Raw genomic sequence first — 23,463 nt, 5'->3', positions numbered from 1 at the left:
TTAATTTGTTCGAGTAATACGAATTTAAAACAAAAATATAAACCAACAAAAATAATTACTAACAGCAGTTAAGGGTTAAAATAGTTAAAATGTCCGTAAGCTATAAACTGTCTAATCAAATAAATCGAATTATGGCAGCAGTTCTTTAAAGTTGCTTTCTGTTCAGATCAGTTATGCAGCAATTTTTGCAGTCTGGATGATTATGATTTGATTGGGTTTTAGCCTGGTGATTGTGTTGACCAAGACATGAGTTAAATTTTACTTTCAAGGAAATAATCAGTGATAAAATTGTGCTGGCATGGAGCATTGTCTTGTTGAAATAACCAGTTTTGATTAGCCTGGAACAAATTGCAACTAGGCATAATCGCATTTTCCAAACTGTCACAATACTGATAATGGTTTAATCTGCCTTTGTATATTTTATGACAGACAACGCCTGAGCCTGATATACACCCCATATGCCGATGGAGCCACCACCTTTTAGATTACAATTTATTAGGCGTTGCTTCAAATATTTTCCCGTATTTTTGCGACGAACAAATCTCTTATTTTTTCTGTTCATAATTTCGAAGTTCAACTCATTGCTAAAGATAATCAATTTCCATTGTTCAACTGAATAATTTAAACGCTCTTTGCACCATTTTTTTTTATCTTTAACGGCAATCGGTTAACGTCAATAAAAAGTTTTCTTACACCATGAAACAAATTTAGTTATTTCTTGCATAATAACTTACATATTGTCGTTCGATTAACTGTTTTATCTTGCAGCGAACTATTGATTTCTGCACTTAAAACTGTTACTCTTGCTTTAGGGTTGCGTCTGCTTAGCGTGTAAAGTATGCTTTCATTGAGTGTTGTCGGTTTTTTTGAACGCCCAATACGAGGTTTATCATTAACACTAAGTTAATGATAAATAATTTTGTACAAATGCTGACTTCAGAAATATTTAGGCGTCTGCCAATATCTCTATTGTTTGTTTTTATTTTACGCATTCCTATGACTTGCCATTTTGTTATCGACAAAACAGCTCTTTTACCCATGAAAAGATGATATTTTGGCAAGGTTTGATCAGTTAAAAACTGCTGGATTTTGAATCAAGTTATTGTTGCGGTGTTTATTCAAAATAAGAATAGGGATCCAAATGAAATATATTAATGCTAACAGGCTGTTGAGTAACAAAAATGCAAAAGACATCAATAAAAAATCTTTTAATAAACCAGTGTTACGAGTTTTTTTTGTCTAAGTGTGTTTAATCTTTATTTCAAAAAATTGAAAGAAGTTGATTGCTCCGTTAATTTTCTCATCACCCTCTACCTCTTTTATAAAATCCTTATAAATTTTTTTCTTCTCTAAATTAATAAATTATAGTCATAGTATAAATAAACTTAAAAATACATAATATATATTATCAATTTATCAGGTTCATCATTTTTTAAAAGTATTATATACGTTAAAAAAACACCGGCGTTTAAACTTTTTCTACCAGGCGTACATACTTTTAAGGAAAGGAGGGAACGGCATTAAGAGAACGCATGGCAACGGGGGAGGAGAGGGGAAACAAAATTTTCGATTTTTTGGCCTACGTACTGTACAGACGACCCCTTAGCAGTCAGTACTTAAGTAGACAAGACTACAAAAAAATAACGAAATAAAACTTTATTTAAATTCGGCTTCGAAAAAAAAAGGGTTCAAATAAAGCACATAATAGTTGTATATAAAAGTGGCGCCCTACTATTCTCTGCTGAAATTTTAAAGCTTTGCTTACATAAGATATATTTTTTTGGATTTTTAGAGCAGGTAAAAGAATCAGAAAGTGCCTATTAAAAAACAAAATCAATTTTATATATTAAATATTTCGTATGATTTAGTTTCTATTCACAACAATCGCTTACATAAACATTAAAAAAAAGTATACTAATCTTTACCTTAAATAATAAAATTCAAATAATCTTAAAAAACAGCTTTAAAAAACAAGTTACAAAACTTTTTTTTTGCATGATCCTATACCCCAAGAAAATTTGATCGATTTTGACGTGAAGTTCCGTCTTTTGTTATCGAACTGCGCGAGTTTGAACGAGATATATTTCGCTTCTTAGGCAATTGAAGTGATTGAAAGGTGGTTTTTTTCATTAACGCTTGTTTTAACCCATCATCTAGACCTGGTATATTCATTTCACCAAAAACCTTTTTATAAAATAATGACTCATCAATTTTTATGAAAGATTTAGACTATCGTAAAATACGTAATGCAAAATAATGTAAAATTATGTGAAATTTTTTATTATTTAAAAATAAAGCAAAACTTACGTTTTACGCAAATTATCAAAATTGAAAAAAAATATACCTCTATAATAGCTCCGTCAGGTAGCTTTAAAAAATGCCTGTATAATTCTCTTAAGCCATCAAGATAAAGGGTGTGAATAGATACATGAGTTGTGATTTCTTTCGTGCCTGTCTTTTCACCAGACTCGTTCCAGTCACCAATCTACTCAATTAATTAAAAATTAAACTTAGACAATAAATTAGACAATAGATACATGATAGAAATTAGACAATAAACATATACCTATACATTACTTTTAATGTAAATAATAAAAACTATATATTAACTATTGCCTAGCTTCCAAAAACAAACCTCTTCTTCTTCCCAAACATAATCATACACTGCAGTTTTTCTTCTTTCACCCTCTTCCCCTCTCCATTGCTCAGCTTTTCTGCATACATAGTTAAGTTCCTCATTTGAAATTTCCAAATCATGAGGTATAAAGAAAGCCTCCTCTTTATATTGCAATCTAAATTTGTATAAATATAGTTATACTTCCATACTCTATCATTAGTCAAAAATAGGGTTTCGTTATAGGGCAATGCACTGTTATAAAAAATAAAAAAACTTGGCATAAGTTCTTTTATGCAGGACTGTTTTAAATTGATTAAATTGATATATTTTGGAGGGAAATTTTTTAGACAACATTTCGCTTCTTTGCAGCCGCTAAAATTTGCCATTTTTGCAAAAAAAGCTTTTGGCAAATGTGCAATTACAAAATCTCCTGATTCATACCGCACTCAGAATAGTAAAATTACAAGATCATATCCAAAATTGCTAATAAACAAAAAAACTGTATTGAGTAGATTTTTTGCCTACACCAGTGTCTAAGCCAGTGATTATTCTCAAATCGATTAAAAGTTTGATAAGTTATCTGAATGTTTTTCTGTTACAATTGTACGCTTAAGATGAACATTTGGAAATGTTTTAATGACATGAATGTGTTTTAAAGCAAACTAAATTTTATATTCTGTCAAATTTTGCAGACCAATCATCTTAAAAAAACAATGAATAAAGTTAAAAATACATTTTTCAAACAAAAATTATTTCTGAGCTGTAAAATAAACTTCCTCGTAACTATAATACAGCTCATGACTAACATTAAAAGCTGTTTAATATTAATAACCATTGATAAAAAAAAAAGTTTTAGTAGAAATCACTTAGTACTTACTCGTCTTAGTAATTATATCTACTTTTAAAGGCAACACTTATTAAAATGAGTCACATTGAAAATTGCAAAAATGGAATAATACTCTATGAAACTAATAAGAAAAAATATTTACTCATAAATGAAGAATTAAGGAGTATATATAATGCCTTCAGTTATTTAAAAGAATATTTTTAACTATATCACTACTACCAGAAGAGGTGTTTGAATATCTACTGCTTGAAAAGTTCACAAAAAGGGATGAACTCAACAACAAGCATGTACAATATAAAAATTTTTTTAACTATTATTATTAATTCAATAAAACAAAACTAAAATTGGTAAAAAAATAAATAAAAACAATACACCAATTCAAAAAATATACAGTTACAAACAGTCATCCACTACACAATTTTTTTGATAAAACTCCTTACTTATTTATTTTAAACAAATTCAACTTATAATATAACTTATTTATATTAATAATATTTGATGAGAAATCTATTAAAGATAAAAAATTGAAGCATGGCAAATTATGAGTGGAAATGATGACAATGTATATATTTAATTATTTTTAATTTTTCTCTTCACCACGTTTTGTGTTTGTTAAAAAAAAAAAAAATCATTAAAAGAGTAACAGTGTTTTTAAAGATATAAAAAAGATTTTCAATTATGATATTTAACATTTAGTTATAGACAGTTTTCATATCCTAACTGTGAATAACTTTTAATAAAATAATTAAATTAGATAAAAAATCAATAAAAATACCTCCAATATACATCCATAAGCCTGCCATTATTGTGAAGACGCAAAAAATACATGTAAAGCAATGAGCATGCACAAAACATTGTCACAAAATACAAAAATGATGTTAAAGCAATACTAATAAATAAAGTAACATTGTCATTATTATAAAACTGGTTAAAATGCCAATACAATTTAAATCCGTCACCAATTGGATTATCCCCACCAAGGTTTCGAAACCTAGAAACATAAAACAATTCTTTTTATTAGTTTTATATTGTAATGAACACAATGAAAATTCAGCGCCCTTTAATATTTAACTACTCAAAAACTTTTTTACACTTGGAAGCTAAAATGTTTTGGTTTGATTTTAAAGACAATTAGTATTATCATAATTATTATTTTATAAGGTTTACAAATTGGATTCGTATAAGCATGAATGCCTGTCAACCTGTCATACAAATATATTAGGTATGTGATATATTTTCTAATCTTTAATCATAAATGATTATTTCTTCTTTTAGTTAATTGTCTGGGAGGGAGTTCCATTAGTTAACTACTCATAAAGTGAAAAAGTTTTTCTATTTAGATTTTTCTAGTTTAAATGTCCTTCTGTAACAGAATTTATTATTGTTTATGGAAATATTGACAGTTATATCAGTTGTTTAGCCATTTATAGATGTTTATTGAATCTCCTTGGATTTGTCAGTATCTTATGGTTGTCATATTAATTTTTAATAGTCTTTAGTAATATGTAAAATAATGTAATCCATGAACTAATTTAGATGCTCTTTTGAGAATATTTTCAACATGTTGTGGACCATACATGTATTGGTTATCTTTGTTATCGGAATAAAATGAGTGAACAAATATTAGTTAAAATAATATTTAAGAAATTCTTCTACAAAATCCTTTATTGTCATAAGTTGACATTTCAAAATTGACCAGTATTTCTTGATCCTCAGTTGGATTCATTTTGCAACAATTTAAACAGACTTAATCTATTGAAAGAGATGCTGGAATTAAAAAAAAAAGGATTTAAAGTTGAATATAAAGCAAAAACATTCACTTTATAAAAGCAAAGCCATGTCAGTCACAGAGTGATCTTGCAAGAACATTTAAATGCAGCCAAGCTTTAATAGGAAAAGTATTTAGATCTCAAGAATATTAGGCATATTATAAAACAAAAACTCTAAAGTGATCCATTTATGAAGAAGACAAATGCAATTCGTTGTTCAAAAAATTTATAAACCAAGAAAAATTGTGCATAATTGAAGACGATGAAACCTATTACAAAAAGAACATTTCAGTTGTTACTAATTACTATAGATTTCAGTTGTAACTAATTAGAATATTGCTAGGCCAGCAATATTTTTATCAGTCAAAAGGTAGATGTTGCCAAAAAATTCATATATGGCAAGTAGTTCGATCCTGTGGTTTGAAAATTACATCATACATTACTTAAAAAACTTTGATCATGGATTTGCATACAATAGATTATTTAAAGAACCGCCTTTTGCCATTTATTAAAAAACATGATATGCCCTCAATATTTTGACTTTGTAACTCAAAGCAAGCATCTAGCAGATGATGACAAGTACTCAAAAAAATATTTGGTTTTTATCTAAGCATAAAATAAAAAATAGAAATAATTATTGAAATAAATAAATCGTTTGTTTCAAAAAGTAACAAAAGTCTTTTTAGTAGTTTTTACAATTTTTAGAATTAACAATTAAAGGGTGCTGAATTTGATTGTGTTCAACCAATATCATATAGATATCAGATATAGATACATATAAAAATCAATTACATATAGATATCAGATACATATAGATATCAGATACATATAGATATCAGATACATTTAGATAGCAGATACATATAGATATCAGATAGGATGTATTATTATGGGTATGTAACAAATACATAGGTATTAATTTATATAATCATACTATTTTTAAAAATTAAAGCTATAAAATTGAAGAGACTTGATAACAGTTAACTTATTTATTTATTGATTGCAGGTTTTATTTTCGGATGAATCACATTTTGAAATGCAAGGCCAGCGGTCACAGTTTGTTCGTCATTCTGATGGTGAGCCTATGACCTGGACACATTGAACAATATGCCAAGCATCCAGAAAAGAAGATGTTTTGGGGTTGTTTTTCTGCTTTTGAACCAGGAAGACTCTACCTAGTTACTGGCATGATGAACTCTGATACTTACATTGAGGTTCTGCAAACACATTTAATTCCAGAGATGTTAAAAGTGTTTCCAAATGGAAACGGAATATTACAGCAGGATTTAGCCACATGCCATACTTTCAAAAAAGTCAAGAAATTCATGGTAAAAAATAATATTAAAACCCTTAAATGTATCAGGTGCTATTCTAGGAAAATAAATTTGGTTGAAAAAATGAAAAAGATCCTCACCTTGGATTTTGGGCAACGCATAAATACGATCGGCGCTGTCAAAAACTAAATTAGCCCATGTAATTATATATATATTTTTAAATTTACCTCCCCAAGGCCGAGAGGGCCACTCCAGATAAGGAGGCTACTTGTGGTTATAACCCTCTCTCAACTCTATAACTCCGAAACACGAACCGTGATGAACAAGGCCGCTGCGTGGGAAAAAAAAGTTGAGCGCAGTACTACCAGGGATGTGGTGGGAATCAAACTCAGAACCTCTCGCTTATGAAGTGAGTGCTCTACCACACACATATATATATATATATATATATATATATATATATATATATATATATATATATATATATATATATATATATATATATATATATATATATATATAATATATATATATATATATATATATATATATATATATATATATATATATATATATATATATATATATATATATATATATATATATATATATATATATATATATATATATGTATATATCTATATATACATCTATATCTCTATCTCTCTCTCTCTCTCTCTCTCTCTCTCTCTCTCTATATATATATATATATATATATATATATATATATATATATATATATGTATATATATATATATATATATATCGTACACCCAGATCAAGGGCGTCACAGGTCAAAAATTATGGATATTGAGTTATGAATGCCATTTGATAGTATGTTATGTGTTGTCCATGGTGACAAAATACACTAAAAACAAATACAGTCTAAAACAAATGTTTACAAAATGACAGATACAAATGGCATTCTTAGTTGAAAAAAATATTAAAAACTTAAAACTTCAACCATGACTTTCTCAGTTTGACACTTTATAAACTAAATACTGTTTTTACTTTTGCAATAAATTAATTATAAATAAATAACACCAACAACAAAATCTTCTTTAAAACATTAATCTTAACATTGTGCTGATTACAGAAAGTTGGCAAAATAATAAAACAATGTGTCAAAGTGTCTCTAATGACCTTATGACAGGAATTTCATTTATTAAATACAAGTTACATAATAATAAACTACTGTCCTATTCATAATTACCTGCAATCACTACACAATGCTTGTAAAATAATATTAAGGTATTCTAAAATTTGGTAAAAAGCCAACTAACCATAAATTTTACAAAGCAGACTGCAGTGTAAAGCTTTTTTACTTATTGCAACAACATAGTTCAAATGTTAGTAATTTGTAAACTAGCATCAAAAAATGTATACTCTACAGAAATATATATGAAACAACGATATACCTATTCATGCTAAATACATTTTTGTCTATGTGATGCAGAAACTATAAAAAAAACTGGATTTCTAAAGGGAAAGATACAGACAATTAGACTAATGTTACCCAGTTTCATTCTTTCAAAAAGTCAAAAATCTGAATGCTTTAGTACCAATACACAACTACAAGCCTGATGGATCTTTTAGTACAGATGACATAAAAAATCCTTTGAACAATTTTACTAGCTCTATTTTTGTCACCTATAATGATATTAGATCTGTTTTAGATTCACCATCATACTAAAATTCTTTTAGGAATGTATATATTTTTTTAAACAAGTGTGTCATTCCTTCAAAAGTTTCCATCATAGTCCTCCAAATCACAAGATGGATACCTTTATTTATATTATTTTCAAAATCAATTATAATTGTTGTTGCTATTTATTTTTCTGTTTAACTTACAGTGACCAAATATGTATAATAACAAATGTCATTCTAAAAATATGGGAAGCCATCATAATATGTCTAATCCTTAAGAAAGGAAATTTATAGTTAACTACAAATGATAAAACCATTCTGTTGTCACAAGCATAATCAGCTAATATGCAATGTTCAAAAAGAAGATATTATATAATATAAATATTTATTATTTATTAAGCAACTATTATTTAGCAATTTTTTCATTAAAGTATTTTCATCAATTCTAAATTTAAGCCACTAAATTTTCTGATTTGTATTTTTTCTAAAAACAAACATGCTTGATGTAACTCTATTTTACAATCATAAATGCTGTATATTTACACATAACCATTTAAGCTAAATTTTTGAAGCTTGTTTAGGAAATCAGCACAAAAAATTTTAAAAATTTATTAGAATATGATAAAAATGTTGAAATATCAAACTTAAAAACCAAATCTTCCATAATACCCAACAATAAATGAAATATGCAGAAACATTTGGCCATCAAATTTCTCACTATTGGAGGAAACATGCAAAAACTGCTTTATCTTTCTAAGCAACTTTAAAGTCATTAATATGCATAAAAATTTTTTTGGAAAATAATACCGGTGCTTTCTGTTCTTGAAATTTGTATTGCAGATAAAAATTGTAATGTATAATCCACTTGTTTCGAAAATAAATATATGTGAGCTTTCTGCAAACTGCAAATTACATTTAATGGAAAGTAAAAGTCACATTGAGGAAAACTGTGAGTTATGTAAGGAACAAAGCCATCATAAGAAGCTTGCTAATGAGCTTCAATATACCAAATATATGCGAAAATGAATTGGGACAAAAATATTCTTCATGATGTTAGCAGATTTGCAACAAGTAGTTGTTTCTTAAGTAGTTCTTAAGTTTGACTCTATATCATGAAACATTCATTCTAATAAAAGACAAGAGTAAATTACCAACATTTAAAGTCCCTTGGGTCTCAGCAATTAGTGATTGCTTCTAGTATGGTATAATTTCAACATATTTTTTAATGGATTCAAACATTACAGAAAAACATTTCAGTCTAAACAAATCTCAACTTATTCTTCGTTATTTATCTTTCAAAATTATTTTAATAGAAATTAAAATCAAAATACTTTTTTTTGACCATGGTCACACCTTCATGTCTATGGATTTAATTCATCATAGAATTGAATATGCATTGGAAAAAAAGAAAACACTTTTGGAATTTAAAAATGCAGTAAAGTTGACTTTTAAAAGCATAATCATTAAAGATTAGGGGATTGTGCCACCTTTAATGTTTGGCCACTATATTCTTTTTCTTAAATCTTAGAAACATATTCATTTAACTTACACAATATAAAGCACAGTAATCATATCCATTAAACTAACACAATATAAATCAATTTAATAATGTGAAAAAAAATCTAAATTTGTTTTAAAAAAACAGATTTAGATTTCTTAATGAAAAATGATTACAACATATCACCAGAATCAAACTAAAATAGTTGGATTTTTTAATTAAAAAAAATTGATGAAACTTAAATGACAAAGCCAAATAATGCAAGCTGTTAGTATCAAAGATAATAAAAAACTTTGATTAATAAAAGTTTTAAGAAAAATTATTCTCAAAGAAAAGTTAAATTTCCATGAAAACTGAAAAGTGCTCAATTAATTTTAATTTTATTTTATATTAGCGCCACTTTTGACATTTTAAATTTTGTTTGTTTATTTGTTTTGTTATAATGATTGATTTTATCAAAAAGATGAAATAACATTAATTATTACAAACTTCAAACGACATCTTATTAAGAGTTTATTTTTTTAAATTAAAAAAAAAACTTTTTTTATGGATAACTCTATTATTAATTTTCTTTTTGCTTGAATTTATGCTTAAAGGAATATAACTCTTGGAATGTCTTCATATATATATTTATAAGTTTTATTTTGCGAAAAATAATAGTTTAAGAAAGTAGTATTTTATAATAGTTACAAGCTTATTATCATTTATTTGTTATGACCTTTATTTATCATTTAGAAGAAAAAGGCAATTATATTTTTATAATAAAAAACTTATTTTTGTAATAAAAAAGTTCAACAAAATATGATTACTTTAAATGATATATTGCAAATGCACACAAAATTAAATTTTGTATTTTTACATAAATAAACACTGTGTATCCTCTCACAAATATTTATATATCCTCTCACTAAATATTATATATATATATATATATATATATATATATATGTATATATATATATATATATATATATATATATATATATAAATTTTTTATATTTTATATCACAAGTTTTAGATGTACTTTGCAATCAATAAGAAAAGCATTTTAAAGAAATGCAAAGCTGAAAGCTCTTTTAAACCATTTTTTAATTGTTATGCTTAGACTTTTATTTAATAGAATTTAATGTTATAATAAAAAATACAAAGGCTTTGTTTTCTCAGTTTAAAAAAAAAGTGCATATAAAATTATTATGCATATGTCACCAATATTTCAATGATATGCATCGTTTATAAAGTTATGAAATTGATCATTGCAGAATTTCAAACAACTTACTAATGAATAAAATCAGATCAAAGTATTTTTTTAAATTGCAGCTCCAAGTGTACTTAGATGTTGACAGCCTTAAACATATGGACTACTGCTGTTAATAAAAAAATAGCTGATATTATTTATATAAACCTATAGCTTACCCCAAATTAATGTTCTAACTTCAGTATTACAGTAATAAACTTGAATTGCTAAAATCAATTATAAACTTCTTAACTAATAGTTTTCAATGTGTTTGAATTGGCAATTCATATTCAAACAAAATTCTCATAAACAATAAAAAATCTTGAGGAACTGTTTTGAGATTTATTTTATTTTTAGTTTTAATAAACAATGGTTGTGTAATATAACTGTTTGCAGACAACAGCAAGTTATATCAAACAAGAAATGATGGAAATAATATACCCTTTGTCATTACATGAAAAATTATTAATTGTCTACTAATATATAATAATTATATAGCTAGCAAAAAAATGTTTTCACTAATTCTACATAAAGAATTCTTTATTATATACACATACTCTTTAATCGTTGATAGTCCTATTGAATCTATTAAATCATTTAAATCAAATCAAGATGTCAGTATAAGTATTTCTTCCAATATAAAGTTTCCTAGTCATTTTTTTTATATTGCTGGCAAAGCTTTTGTCTACTTATTTTGAAAATCCTCTATCAACAATTCATCAATTAATAAAGTACACATAAAAATAAAAATAACAATAAAAATAAATAAATAACAATTAAAAATAAAAATCAATTAATTCATTCAATCAATAAAGAGCTTACAAAGTTTATGTTTGACCTGATTTAGAATCTTGTTCCTCACTGTCAAATCAATATCTTTAAAAAGATATATGTAGGGAAAAAAAAAGTTTAGAAACATTTTTGTTTTGTCAGTAAAAGATATTATATTATTTATAAAGATTATTCTTCAAGAGTTATTACTTTCAAAATTAACTCAGTTGAATTCTATAAAATAAAGTTTGAGCTTTTTATGACTTATAAAAATATAAACAACTTTGTCAAACTACATTTTTCTAATTTTTTGTAATTGTTGCTTCTCACTATTCAGCTAGATTCCATGCCCTTAAACTCATTCCAAGAGTTAGGGTATGTAGCTAATGCAATAATGATAAAAGGTTTGTTTTTTTCTGCAAAAGATTTAAAATATTGAACACCTCACCTGACTACATCATTTATCTATCTTTCTTGTCTATGTAGAGATCAAATTAAAAAAAATACAACATCCAACATCACTGCATTCTTATCATCCAACATCACTGTATTCTTATGTCTTTTTTGGTTTTACATAAGAATAATTTTATCATGTATGGAGTAGTTAAATAAAATAAATAAACTAGAAAATCACAACAATAACATAAATTAGTTCTTTTTTAAAAAAGACTATTAATTTTGTGTATCAATACAATCAGGAATATTATCTGTTTAACTTAAAGGGTTTTTAGAATTACCTTCTGACATTTTATATTTATGTTCTTCAGGTTTTTTTTTTTTTTTTTTTTGATTTTTTTCCTAAACTTTGCATTTATATTTAATCATAATATTTACAGTTTGTATTTCAGATAATAATGCAAAAAAAAAAAAAAAAAAAAACTGAAAACGTAGTTAAAATTACAGAACATTTTCCAAAAAACATTGTTATAGTGTCTCGGTCATTAAAAAATTAGCAAAAAATTGTATAATCATATGAATAAAATATATAATCATAATATCACATGTAAATCATAACTTTACCTTCCTAAAGCACTATCTGTAATAAGTATCCAAATAGGATCCATCACACAATGAATTCCAAAAGCCATTATAAATTTTGAAAATATACTTGGGAATCTATCAAACAATAATTGAATGAATGCAGATATAATTATCATTATGCAAAACAATATAATGTTTGTAAATGGACCAATCACAATTAAAGCAATCTCTTCACGAGTACGCAATAATGTATTTTGATAGTTTAAGTTAACAGTATGTGGTAAAAATTCAAATCTAAACAAAACAATAAATAAATAATGCTTACATGTAAGTCTATATATTAATATATATATATATATATATATATATATATATATATATATATATATATATATATATATATATACATATATATATATATATATATATATATATATATATATATATATACATATATATATATATACATATATATATATATACATATATATATATATATATAAATATATATAAATATAAATATATATAAATATATATATATATATATATATACATATATATATACATATATATATACATATATATATATATATATATATATATATTATATATATATATATATATATATATATATACACACACATATATATGCATATATATATATACATATATATATATATATATACATATATATATATATATATATATATATATATATATATATATATATATATATATATATATATATATATATATATATATATATATATATGTATATACGCATACATGTACATATATATATATATTTTATATATATATACACATATATACACACACACATTTATATATATATACATATATATATATACACACATGCACATAATATTAACTATACCCACTTATTTAATAATTACCTATTTAAGGGTACAAGAAAACCTAAAAGAGCTATCCATTGTCCAATGTAATGGCAGTACAATCGAATCCAATAGCAAACCAGCAGCATAAAAATCATAGACCAAAACTCTCTACTTTTAATTTGTGAGATACCAAGTTCTGTCAATAGCATGCGACTTAAATATTGTGTCTTCTTGGCACTTCTGTGCTCTATGTGACCTTTAGTTGAAAAAGGAAGTCTAAAATAAAGATTACCTTATAAAAATTATTGGATTCTTTTTACAAACTAAGTATTTAAAAGTACTCTAACAAAATAAAAACAATTATAACATATTTAACAAAACTTGGGATACAAAGGATAAGTTAAAAACAACACAAAATTTAACATGGTCTATCATAAAAAGTGCCCCTGCCTCTAACAACATGACTAAAAAATGCCAATTATGCTTATACAAAAAACTAATAATTTTATTGTGCAAAAATCTATTATTAAACAGAATTATTAAACAAAAAAAGTGAACTAATATCCAAGTGTCGCCATTAGAACAACTATAAACCAAAAGATTAGATATTTTTAACGCATTTTTTCTTGTACAGAATCATTTTTCCACAAAAAAAAATCAGATTTTTTACCTGATGATTGCATTTAGCATGAAACTTATAGCTGTAAAAAATATGTAGTTTTATTTATAAAATAAATAAATATACATGTATATATAATTATATATACATATATATATATATATATATATATATATATATATATATATATATATATATATATATATATATATATATATATATATATATATATATATATATATATATATATATATATATATATTAAACTAATAAAATTTACTTGACAGAAAAAGAATATGTGCTAAGTTCTTCTAAATGTGTTAACTTCTTCTTTTTTGTTTGAAAATGTTCAACTATTACAGGTGTTTTAGGCATCATTGTATACATTCGTTGAGCATAAACCTCGGCAGGTGTGTTATGATGAATCTGGTATTTAAAAAAAATATATCAAGCATATATTTAAATATTTATAAAACAATATTTATGTGGTAATATGCAACTCAACTAATGCACTGTGACAACATTAGTATATTTTTATGATATAAAATAGTACCTTATAAAACATTCCTGGTTGGCCTTTCACTGGCTTAAAATCCTCATCTTTTTTTACATTATTAAAATCACTTTCATAGTCTGAATCACTGTCCCCTGAAAATTGAAGTCCTTTTTCTTCAATCAATTGTCTGGAAGCAGTTACACTAGTAATGGTTTGTGTAAATTGTAAATCTTTCGATTGCTTTCGTTTTTTTAGGTCAGTAGATATAATTTCTGCTCGTTTCATTTGATTGGTTTGAGAATCAAAGTGAGAAGATCCCTTAAAAATAAAGTAACAAAATATATATTAATTTTTAGCTATTTGAAACTAAAAAGGAATAAGAAGCACAAACAGTACTTTGTTTCCTGAACTTCCACTGGAACTCGCTTTTTCATCATCAACACTCAAGTAGTTTGGTTTTTCAGTGCTGTTATTTCCAGAACTAGCAACACTTGTTGCCCTTATACTCAAGTGAGAAAGTTCATGAGAATTTACGTCAGTTTTGGAGCCATATATTGGTCTCTCTCCATCTATATTTTCTTCTTCTTGTATAGTTCTAATTGGGGCACTTAAAAGCCCAGAAGTAAATTGCAGCTCAACTTCATACTCTTTTTGGCCAGCCATGTATCTATAAAACAGCTTATTGATACTTACAAATTATCAATATAGATGTTAAAAAAGTAAAAAAAGTGCAAACAATTACTACAAATTTACCTTGGTAATTTAACAATTTCAAAATAGAAATTACAAAGCCAATTCTCCAAGTCATCAGCCATTAGCTTTTCAATAACCTCAAATTTATCAATTCCAGGATCCATACTTCCTCTCAGAAATGGGGCTTTATATCTGAATAATTTTGCATAATTATATATTTTACTTAAACACACATGCAGATAAAAATGTGACTGTAGTCATTATACTTCATTACAAAAAGAACTGAAAACATTTAAAACGAAAAATTCATGTTAAATTAAGAATGAATAAAAGTTAATATATTTCAAATAATATTTCATCACAAGAACATTTAAAGATAAAAAATATCAAGTCAAAAAAAAAATTAATGGGCAATAATAAAATATAAATAATATACAATTATAAAACCAAAAACTTTTGAAGAAAATATAAACTTGTTTTATAGACTAGTAGATTCTGTTTAAAAAAACAGGACTCCCTAAAAAAGAAAACTACCATAAACCTTATTTTCCTTCTATCAAGAAAATAGGTATGGTGTTGAATGGTTTTTGTTGCATAAGTTGAGGAATGCTACAAAACTGCAAACCTCTGCTATAATGATAAAATTTATGTCAGAAACTTAAAAGAACTCATGTTGCTTTTCATGTTGTTTTAGAATCATGTTTAACTGTTGAATTTACCCACACTCCTTGATTACTTAAGTTTTTAAAATACATTGCTACATTAAGGCCACTCTACAGCCAGCATTCTGTAAAAAAAGCATTAAAACTTTGACAAGAACTACTTTAAAAGTTCTATTAAAGGTATTATGGAACTTTTGAAAATTTTTTTGAAGAGTGTTAAAAATACAAAATATAAATATATATTGCTGTTTCATAAAACTATATTAAATCCACAACAACTTATTATGAAGGTGCATTGTTGAGACATTCTGCTGATCAAACTGGTGTTTTTGCCAGGCTGTTATATTTATTTGGTAGACCAGAGTTTTTAGTTAATACTATTGCAATCAGTCACTTAAATTTCTTACTAAAAAGTGCAAATCAATTATTGATACAAATAAAAAATATCCAAATGATAAACTATTACCAATTATTGCTAATGGAAATGAAGAAAATCAAAGATTTTTTTAAAACAATCAACAAAATGCAATAGAAACTTTGGTGCAAAAATGTCAAGTAAACAAATTTTTCATGTTCACGCAATGAAATGAATTCATATTATTTGGTGGCCAAAAGAAAATTTTTGAGTTCAATAAACATGAAGTAAACTAAAATGTTTTAAAAAAATCCTTAAAACTCGATCTCTACAAAACCAATTCAACTTTATAAAGTTGTTAGTGAATTTTATGAGATGAAAAATTGCATTAACTTGAATCTATTAAATAAAAAAAGTTGATGTTATTAACTTTATTTCCATACTTGTGAAATTTTAAAAAACTTGTGGGAAGAAATGTGTCGGAACAGAATTTTTTTTAAAGAAGATGAGGGCATGCAATTATATTATTCATAGCAATCAATTTTATACATTGATAGTTAAAGAAAAAATACTAATACACAGTTTTATTATTTTTATTAAATTTATCAATTTTATTATACAAAATGTGATCCATACATTAATGATTTGAATACATTAAGTTTTGTCTTTGTTAAGTAATGATTTGAATACATTAAGTCTTGTTATTTCCTATGAGAATGTTGTTTAGTGGCATATATTTTGTTTGCTTTTATTTAACAGATATCAAAAGAATTTTGAAACTGATAAAGGTGATGATGAAGGCATTCCTATTTGTATTGCAAAAGTTTCAATTTAATATTGGTAATCTAAACAGCTGCACATTAGCAAATATTTTTGTAAAAAATCTAACAATAATAAAATCTCTAAAATACACAAAAAAAGTTAAAAAACTGTAATCACAATTAGTCTGTATATAAACTGTGATATGTTATATAAGAACATATTCTAATGGGTTGTATTTTAATTTATAATATTACTTTTTATATAACAGTTGTTATAAATTATTATATATTTATTCTGATTGCTGTATCTGTCCGCATAGCTCCGAATCAACATAAAGTACAACACTTTGTCAAAGTCTATGTTTCTTGAATAGTCTAATCTTGAATTTAATGTTCAAAAACAGTTTCAAATTTTTTTTAGCACTTATTATGAAGGCTACTATATATTTAGTATACATGAAAAATACATAATAAACCTTATACTTTATATTTAGCTGTGAATTAAGATCTTGAATACTTTTAAAAAAAAAATTTAAAAATGGAATAACCACAAGTATAAGATTTTATATCACTAAGATTTTTCAACAATCAATATAACATAACTTTCCTTTTATAACATTCAATATAATGTAATTACTTTCCTTCTACAACATTCAATATAACATAACTTACTTTCCTTCTATAACATTGAACTCAGCATCACACACAGGAAAACAGCCCCAGCCAACAACTTTATCAATAGGAGTTACTGGTCCTCTAAGTATAAACAGCTCAAAAACCAGCACCATGCCTGGACGAATATCAGGACGAGAAGGGCAAACTGTAAACACACTCTGATCAACCTTAAAAAATTTGAATTATTTATTAGTATGTTCGGAATTATCATTATTACTTAAATTATTTATTATTTATTTATATTATTTATAGTATTATCTCAGTACCTTACATAATCTAATAAAATAAACTTCCACATCCCTGGTAGTATCGCACTCAACTTGTTTCTCCGCGCAGAGACCTTGTTCATCAAGGTTCGTGTTTTGAAGTTATAGAGTTGACAGAGGATTCTAACCACTATTAAGTAGCCTCCTCATCTGTAGTGGCCTTCTTGGCCTTGAGGAGTGAATAACAAAAAAATTTTAGTAAAAATTACATGTAAAAACTTATCATAAGGTTTCTTCACACAATATTTTAAAAACTCTACATAACCAGTATAAAACTTTTTTATTCAAACAAACTCATTTTTAGTAAGGGCGCAAGCAACCAACAATTAAGTTGGGATTTATTAAGAAATAAAGAAAATAGTTAAAGGAAGATAACAGTTGACAAAAAACATAAAAAACTGTAAATTTCAAGAGTCAGTAAAAAATAAAAGATTCACTGATGTTTAAAGATAAAAAAATTTGATGAATAAGAGCATTTTAAGCAGGAAAAAACAGTCATTGTAAACAGATGTAACTTGAATGACAAGTCATATGAGATTGAATCTCTGTGCAAAACTAGAGATAAAATGTGTAAACAAGAGATAAATGTGGTAGTGGGAGTTGTAAGCAAAAAGTTTCAAATTCAATACTCACCATGTCCCTCGCAGTATCACACTCAAATTGTTTCTTGGCTCATCAGCCTTGTTATTAATGTTCGTGTTTTGGGGTTTAAAAGTTGATAAAGGGTTGTAACCACAATAAAATAAAATGAAAATAGAAAAAAAGCAGCCTCCTTGACTGTAGTGGCCCCCTTGGCCTTGGGATCAAGACTCAACATGATTCTAGAGCAGGTTCAACTACATTGAAAATGTGTTTTTGTACCTCGGTTACATGAGAAAAAGCAAAAAAATCTAGCCCCTATATGACAGCAATACTCTATAAAAAGACAGATGAGAGAGATTTATGAAGGCAACTTTTCTATTTTGTATGGTTAAAACTAGGCATAATCACTAAAAGTAAAAAATAAAAAAATATTTGTTCGTAGTATATGTATAAAATATGGTTGTAGTATGTAGTATAAATATGTAGTAAACTGGGCATAATAATAAGAATAGCATTCTATACTGCAACGTAGTCAACATTTTAGGTTTTCTTTTGTTGGGTCGTTTTTAAGATATTTTTTTTTTTTACAATTATTACAAACAGGGGCTATTCTCGACCCTATTTGACAGCGTTGAATATATTAGAGGCAGATTTGGGTGCTGCCCGAATTCCAATATAAATTACTTGACATAATATATATTATACATGTACGTATATGTATAACGTATATGTGTATATATATATATATATATATATATATATATATATATATATATATATATATATATATATACATATATATATATATATACATATATATATATTGATATATATATATATTTATATATATATATATATTTTTTTTTGTTATTCACCTCCCCAAGGCTGAGAAGGCCACTACAGATAAGGAGGCTACTTAATAGTGGTTATAACCTTTTCTCATCTCTATAATCCTGAAACACGAACCTTAACGAACAAGGCCATTGTGAGAAGAAACAAGTTGAGCGTGGTACTACCATGGATGTGGTGGGGATCGAACTCAGAACCTCTTGCTTATAAAGTGAATGCTATACCACTACACCACTACCGCATATATATATATATATATATATATATATATATATATATATATATATATATATATATAAATATATATATATATATATATATATATATATATATAAATATATATATATATATATATATATATATACATATATATATATATATATATATATATATATATATATATATATATATATATATATATATATATATATATATATATATATATATATATATATATCAAGGTATGTCACTTAAAACAAAAATGAGCAAAGAAACTTCTAGCATCAATATTATAGTGCCAATATATAATAAATAAAAGTTCAAAAAAGAAATTTCAAAACATTTTTTTTTTACCTGGCAGGTAAAAAAAAGTTATGTATTATACATATATATATTTAGTAATATATATGTATATATTATTATATATGTATACTATAATATATGTATAAATATTATATATGTATATATATGTATACTATAATATGTATAAATTTATACATGTATATATTTAGTAATAATTATATTATACATGTATATATTTAAATTATACATGTATATATTTATAAATGCATAAAATAATTTATATTATGCATTTATATATTTATTATATTATACATGTATATATTATATATAGTTTGTCAGGTCAGGTTATTCTGCTACAGGTAACATTAACCCAGTACAATCTGCTTCATATCCTGCTGCCTTTAGGATATGCCTTTTTAGGTAAAGGCTAGGAGATACCAACTCCAACTTAAAACACCCCCTGCTTTGGGGCTCTTGGTTGAGTAAAGGCTAGAGATGGTATCTCGATAAAATTACTCATCTTGGGCAGATGTTAAATGCATCCAGCTACTGTCTTGTAGAAGGCCTCCTAGGCAAAGACTTAAGGGGTAAACAGATTCAATCTGTTGACCAGCCTCGCACCCCTTCTTTATCTATTAGGCTGGTGCAGATATATTTTTCATACATTGTTTCCAGTTTAGGATGGCTTTGCTTGTGTCTCTGCTTTTATGATTAGGCAACTCATTCTATTATCTCCTAATGAGGATACAGCTCTAAAACTCAGTTTTATGGTTCTGAGGCCGGCTGGTAGTCAGGTTTCCTGAACTCTGTGGTAGCTCTCAGAGAGAGTGATTCCATCAACAGCTAAAAAATATCAAAGAATTTAGGTGAGGTGACACCATCCATGTGCAACAGTGACATGTTGCGCATGGATGGTGTCCCTGTTTGTACTTTTGGTGTGCAATACCAAGGCCACATTTAGAGCCTTTTGAACTACTCATTTTAAAATTAAGTGAAATCTTCTTAGCACACACTTAGCTTTTTTAAGATTTGGATCCATCTTTCCTGTAGTCAGGCATATAATCAGTTTATAGCTGAGAGATGAATCAGTTGACATTGAACTTAGAATTTTTCAGGGATCTGGATTAATGATTACAACTGCACAATCTCCTCCTATTACTTCTAGAGATTTATGTACTCCCCAAGGAGCCATCCGATTAAATAGTCCAATAGCTGCTTGTTTAGCAGGCTTAATTCTGTAAGAGAACTTAGTATACAATTAGCAGTCTGCTAATTGTATACTAAGTTCTCTTACAGAAAACAGCCTCCTTAAAAATAAAACAAATAATAAAAGGTTCGGCTTAGTGAATACAAGTAAATATAAACAATATTTCTGCAATCTTGTGATATTACATACTACAATCTTGTTTCATTACATACTTGTCAATATCTTTTTCAATGAGCAAACATTCTTGTATTAAAAGACCCTTCCTCAAGATATCTCTTATAGTAGGCACTTCTGAAGGATTAGACCATTACCAAGTTCCACCCAAGTACAGTGAAAATTTTGATTCTTTTTTATCCAAATAGAATCTAGTAATTTTAGGAGCACTCATTCTTCCTGTTAATATTAAATAAATACTGTGTATTCATGTATGAGGTACATGAATACACTGTACAGAAGTAGTTTATTTTCAGTTTATTGATTGCTAGTATGAATAAGTGAAAACATGTTTAAATACAAAAATATATCAGAATGTGATGTATTGTATTCTTTCCAGAGTACATACAGAAAAGTAAACTAGTACAGAAGTGTGCATTATGCCCATTTTATGCAAAGTACACTTTTGTCAACAATAATGTACACTTCTGTGCAATGCAATAAACGTAGAAAATAACTATATAAAATAACCTACAACTTTTCAGAACTTTGCATTTTTAAATATACAGGGCAGTTTTAAAATTTGAGGGGGAGGGGGGCACACCATCAACAACTAAAAATAGGTCCTCCATATCTAAAAACATCAAAAATTAAAAATCCATAATAGAAAAAGTGGGGGAAGGGGGTGCATGTGATGCCCTGATTCTCTAGCGCCATCAGCCCTAATATAATCTCAATTTTTCAACGCCAATCATGTTACCATTTCTTTATTATTTGTTAGAAACAACAAACATCAAAACTGAACTAAACTCACTGAGCTATATAACCTTTTCAAATTTGTGAATTTTTACTTTCCAAAAGAACATTAAATTGCTTTTGATGTGGTATAATACCACACAAACCACTTGTATGTAAATCAATTTAAATCATGTATTTTGTTTAATTCATATTTTCATGGATAATATTTTTTATATCACCGATATTTTTATGTTTAAAAAATAAAACCATTCAAAATTTCTATTATTTATTCAATATTTCTCACATTTTAGTATGTTATATTACAAAAAGATTTCTCTGTAAGTAAAAAAGTTTTTGCAAAAATTAGAGTTAGAATAAGATAATTCTAACGTCACAACATGCCAATTAACTTAAATTTAGTTAAAAAAAGTGTTTTATAAACTTTTTGCTCTCATGCTAATGGCATAGGATGGTAAACATTTAAGGGTCTTATTGTTCCCAGACTCCAATTATTGTAATATTTTTGAAAATACATAAACATGAACATATAAATGTTTGCAGTATGCTCCATGTTGCTACATAAAATTTTTGTTAAATTAAATTGTCAAGCAAAAACAAAATGCTTACTATGAGCCTGATTTTAAATATATGATTAGAATCTGGTATTTTAAGTATTGTGATTTGCATTTTTTTAAAATAAAGTAAAAAAATTATCAAAAATTTACTGAAAAAACAAATAAACTTGATGTTATCTTATTATACAGAACCCTTTTCTTCACAACTGACCATATAATTTTAAATTGAAAAATGCATTTTTTTGAATCACCCTACTGCATTCGGCATACTGAAATACACTAAACTAAGCAGCTGTTGTGGTTATCAAAAGTTATCCTTTTATTATCTAAATTTTTTTACTTATTTTAACTATAACTTTCTTTTGGAAAAAAAAATTAAACTTGATGTTATTTACATAAGTTATTTAAAAGTGTGAAAATTTTTTTTATATCATATATTTATATCAGTTATTTAAAAGTTATTTAATTATATTACATTAACAACAGTTTACAACATATATTACAGTTAACATAAATACAGTTAACAACATATATTACATATATACATTTATATACATAAACATATATACATAAACATATATATATATATATATATATATATATATATATATATATATACATATATATATATATAATATGTATATATAAGTATATAATGTATATATATATATATATATATATATATATATATATATATATATATATATATATATATATATATATATATAATATGTATATAATATATATATGTATATAATGTATGTATACATATATTTATATATAAAATATGTGTATAATATATATATATATATATAT

At 25.8% G+C, this 23,463-nt stretch overlaps 1 protein-coding gene across 1 annotated transcript in view; it reads right to left on the bottom strand.

The window, feature by feature from the left end:
* Positions 1-1,837: 1,837 nt before the first annotated feature.
* The window catches only part of LOC100210827 (uncharacterized), a 53,343-nt gene continuing 31,717 nt past the window's right edge, over positions 1,838-23,463 (bottom strand). Inside the window, exons 22-32 of the mRNA XM_065796430.1 lie at positions 17,753-17,922; positions 15,363-15,494; positions 15,006-15,276; positions 14,667-14,927; positions 14,394-14,539; positions 13,552-13,770; positions 12,677-12,931; positions 4,240-4,455; positions 2,636-2,792; positions 2,345-2,485; positions 1,838-2,184 (exon numbers count right to left, since the gene is read on the bottom strand). Of these exons, the coding sequence (XP_065652502.1) occupies positions 2,002-2,184; positions 2,345-2,485; positions 2,636-2,792; positions 4,240-4,455; positions 12,677-12,931; positions 13,552-13,770; positions 14,394-14,539; positions 14,667-14,927; positions 15,006-15,276; positions 15,363-15,494; positions 17,753-17,922 (2,151 nt within the window). The 3' untranslated portion in view covers positions 1,838-2,001. The remainder of the gene's footprint in view (positions 2,185-2,344; positions 2,486-2,635; positions 2,793-4,239; positions 4,456-12,676; positions 12,932-13,551; positions 13,771-14,393; positions 14,540-14,666; positions 14,928-15,005; positions 15,277-15,362; positions 15,495-17,752; positions 17,923-23,463) is intronic.

Source organism: Hydra vulgaris, chromosome 04 (assembly GCF_038396675.1).
Source record: "Hydra vulgaris chromosome 04, alternate assembly HydraT2T_AEP".
NCBI classification, from domain to species: Eukaryota; Metazoa; Cnidaria; class Hydrozoa; order Anthoathecata; family Hydridae; genus Hydra; species Hydra vulgaris.
Note: the sequence above shows the minus strand (reverse complement) of the source record. Positions and strands in the feature narration are given on the sequence as shown.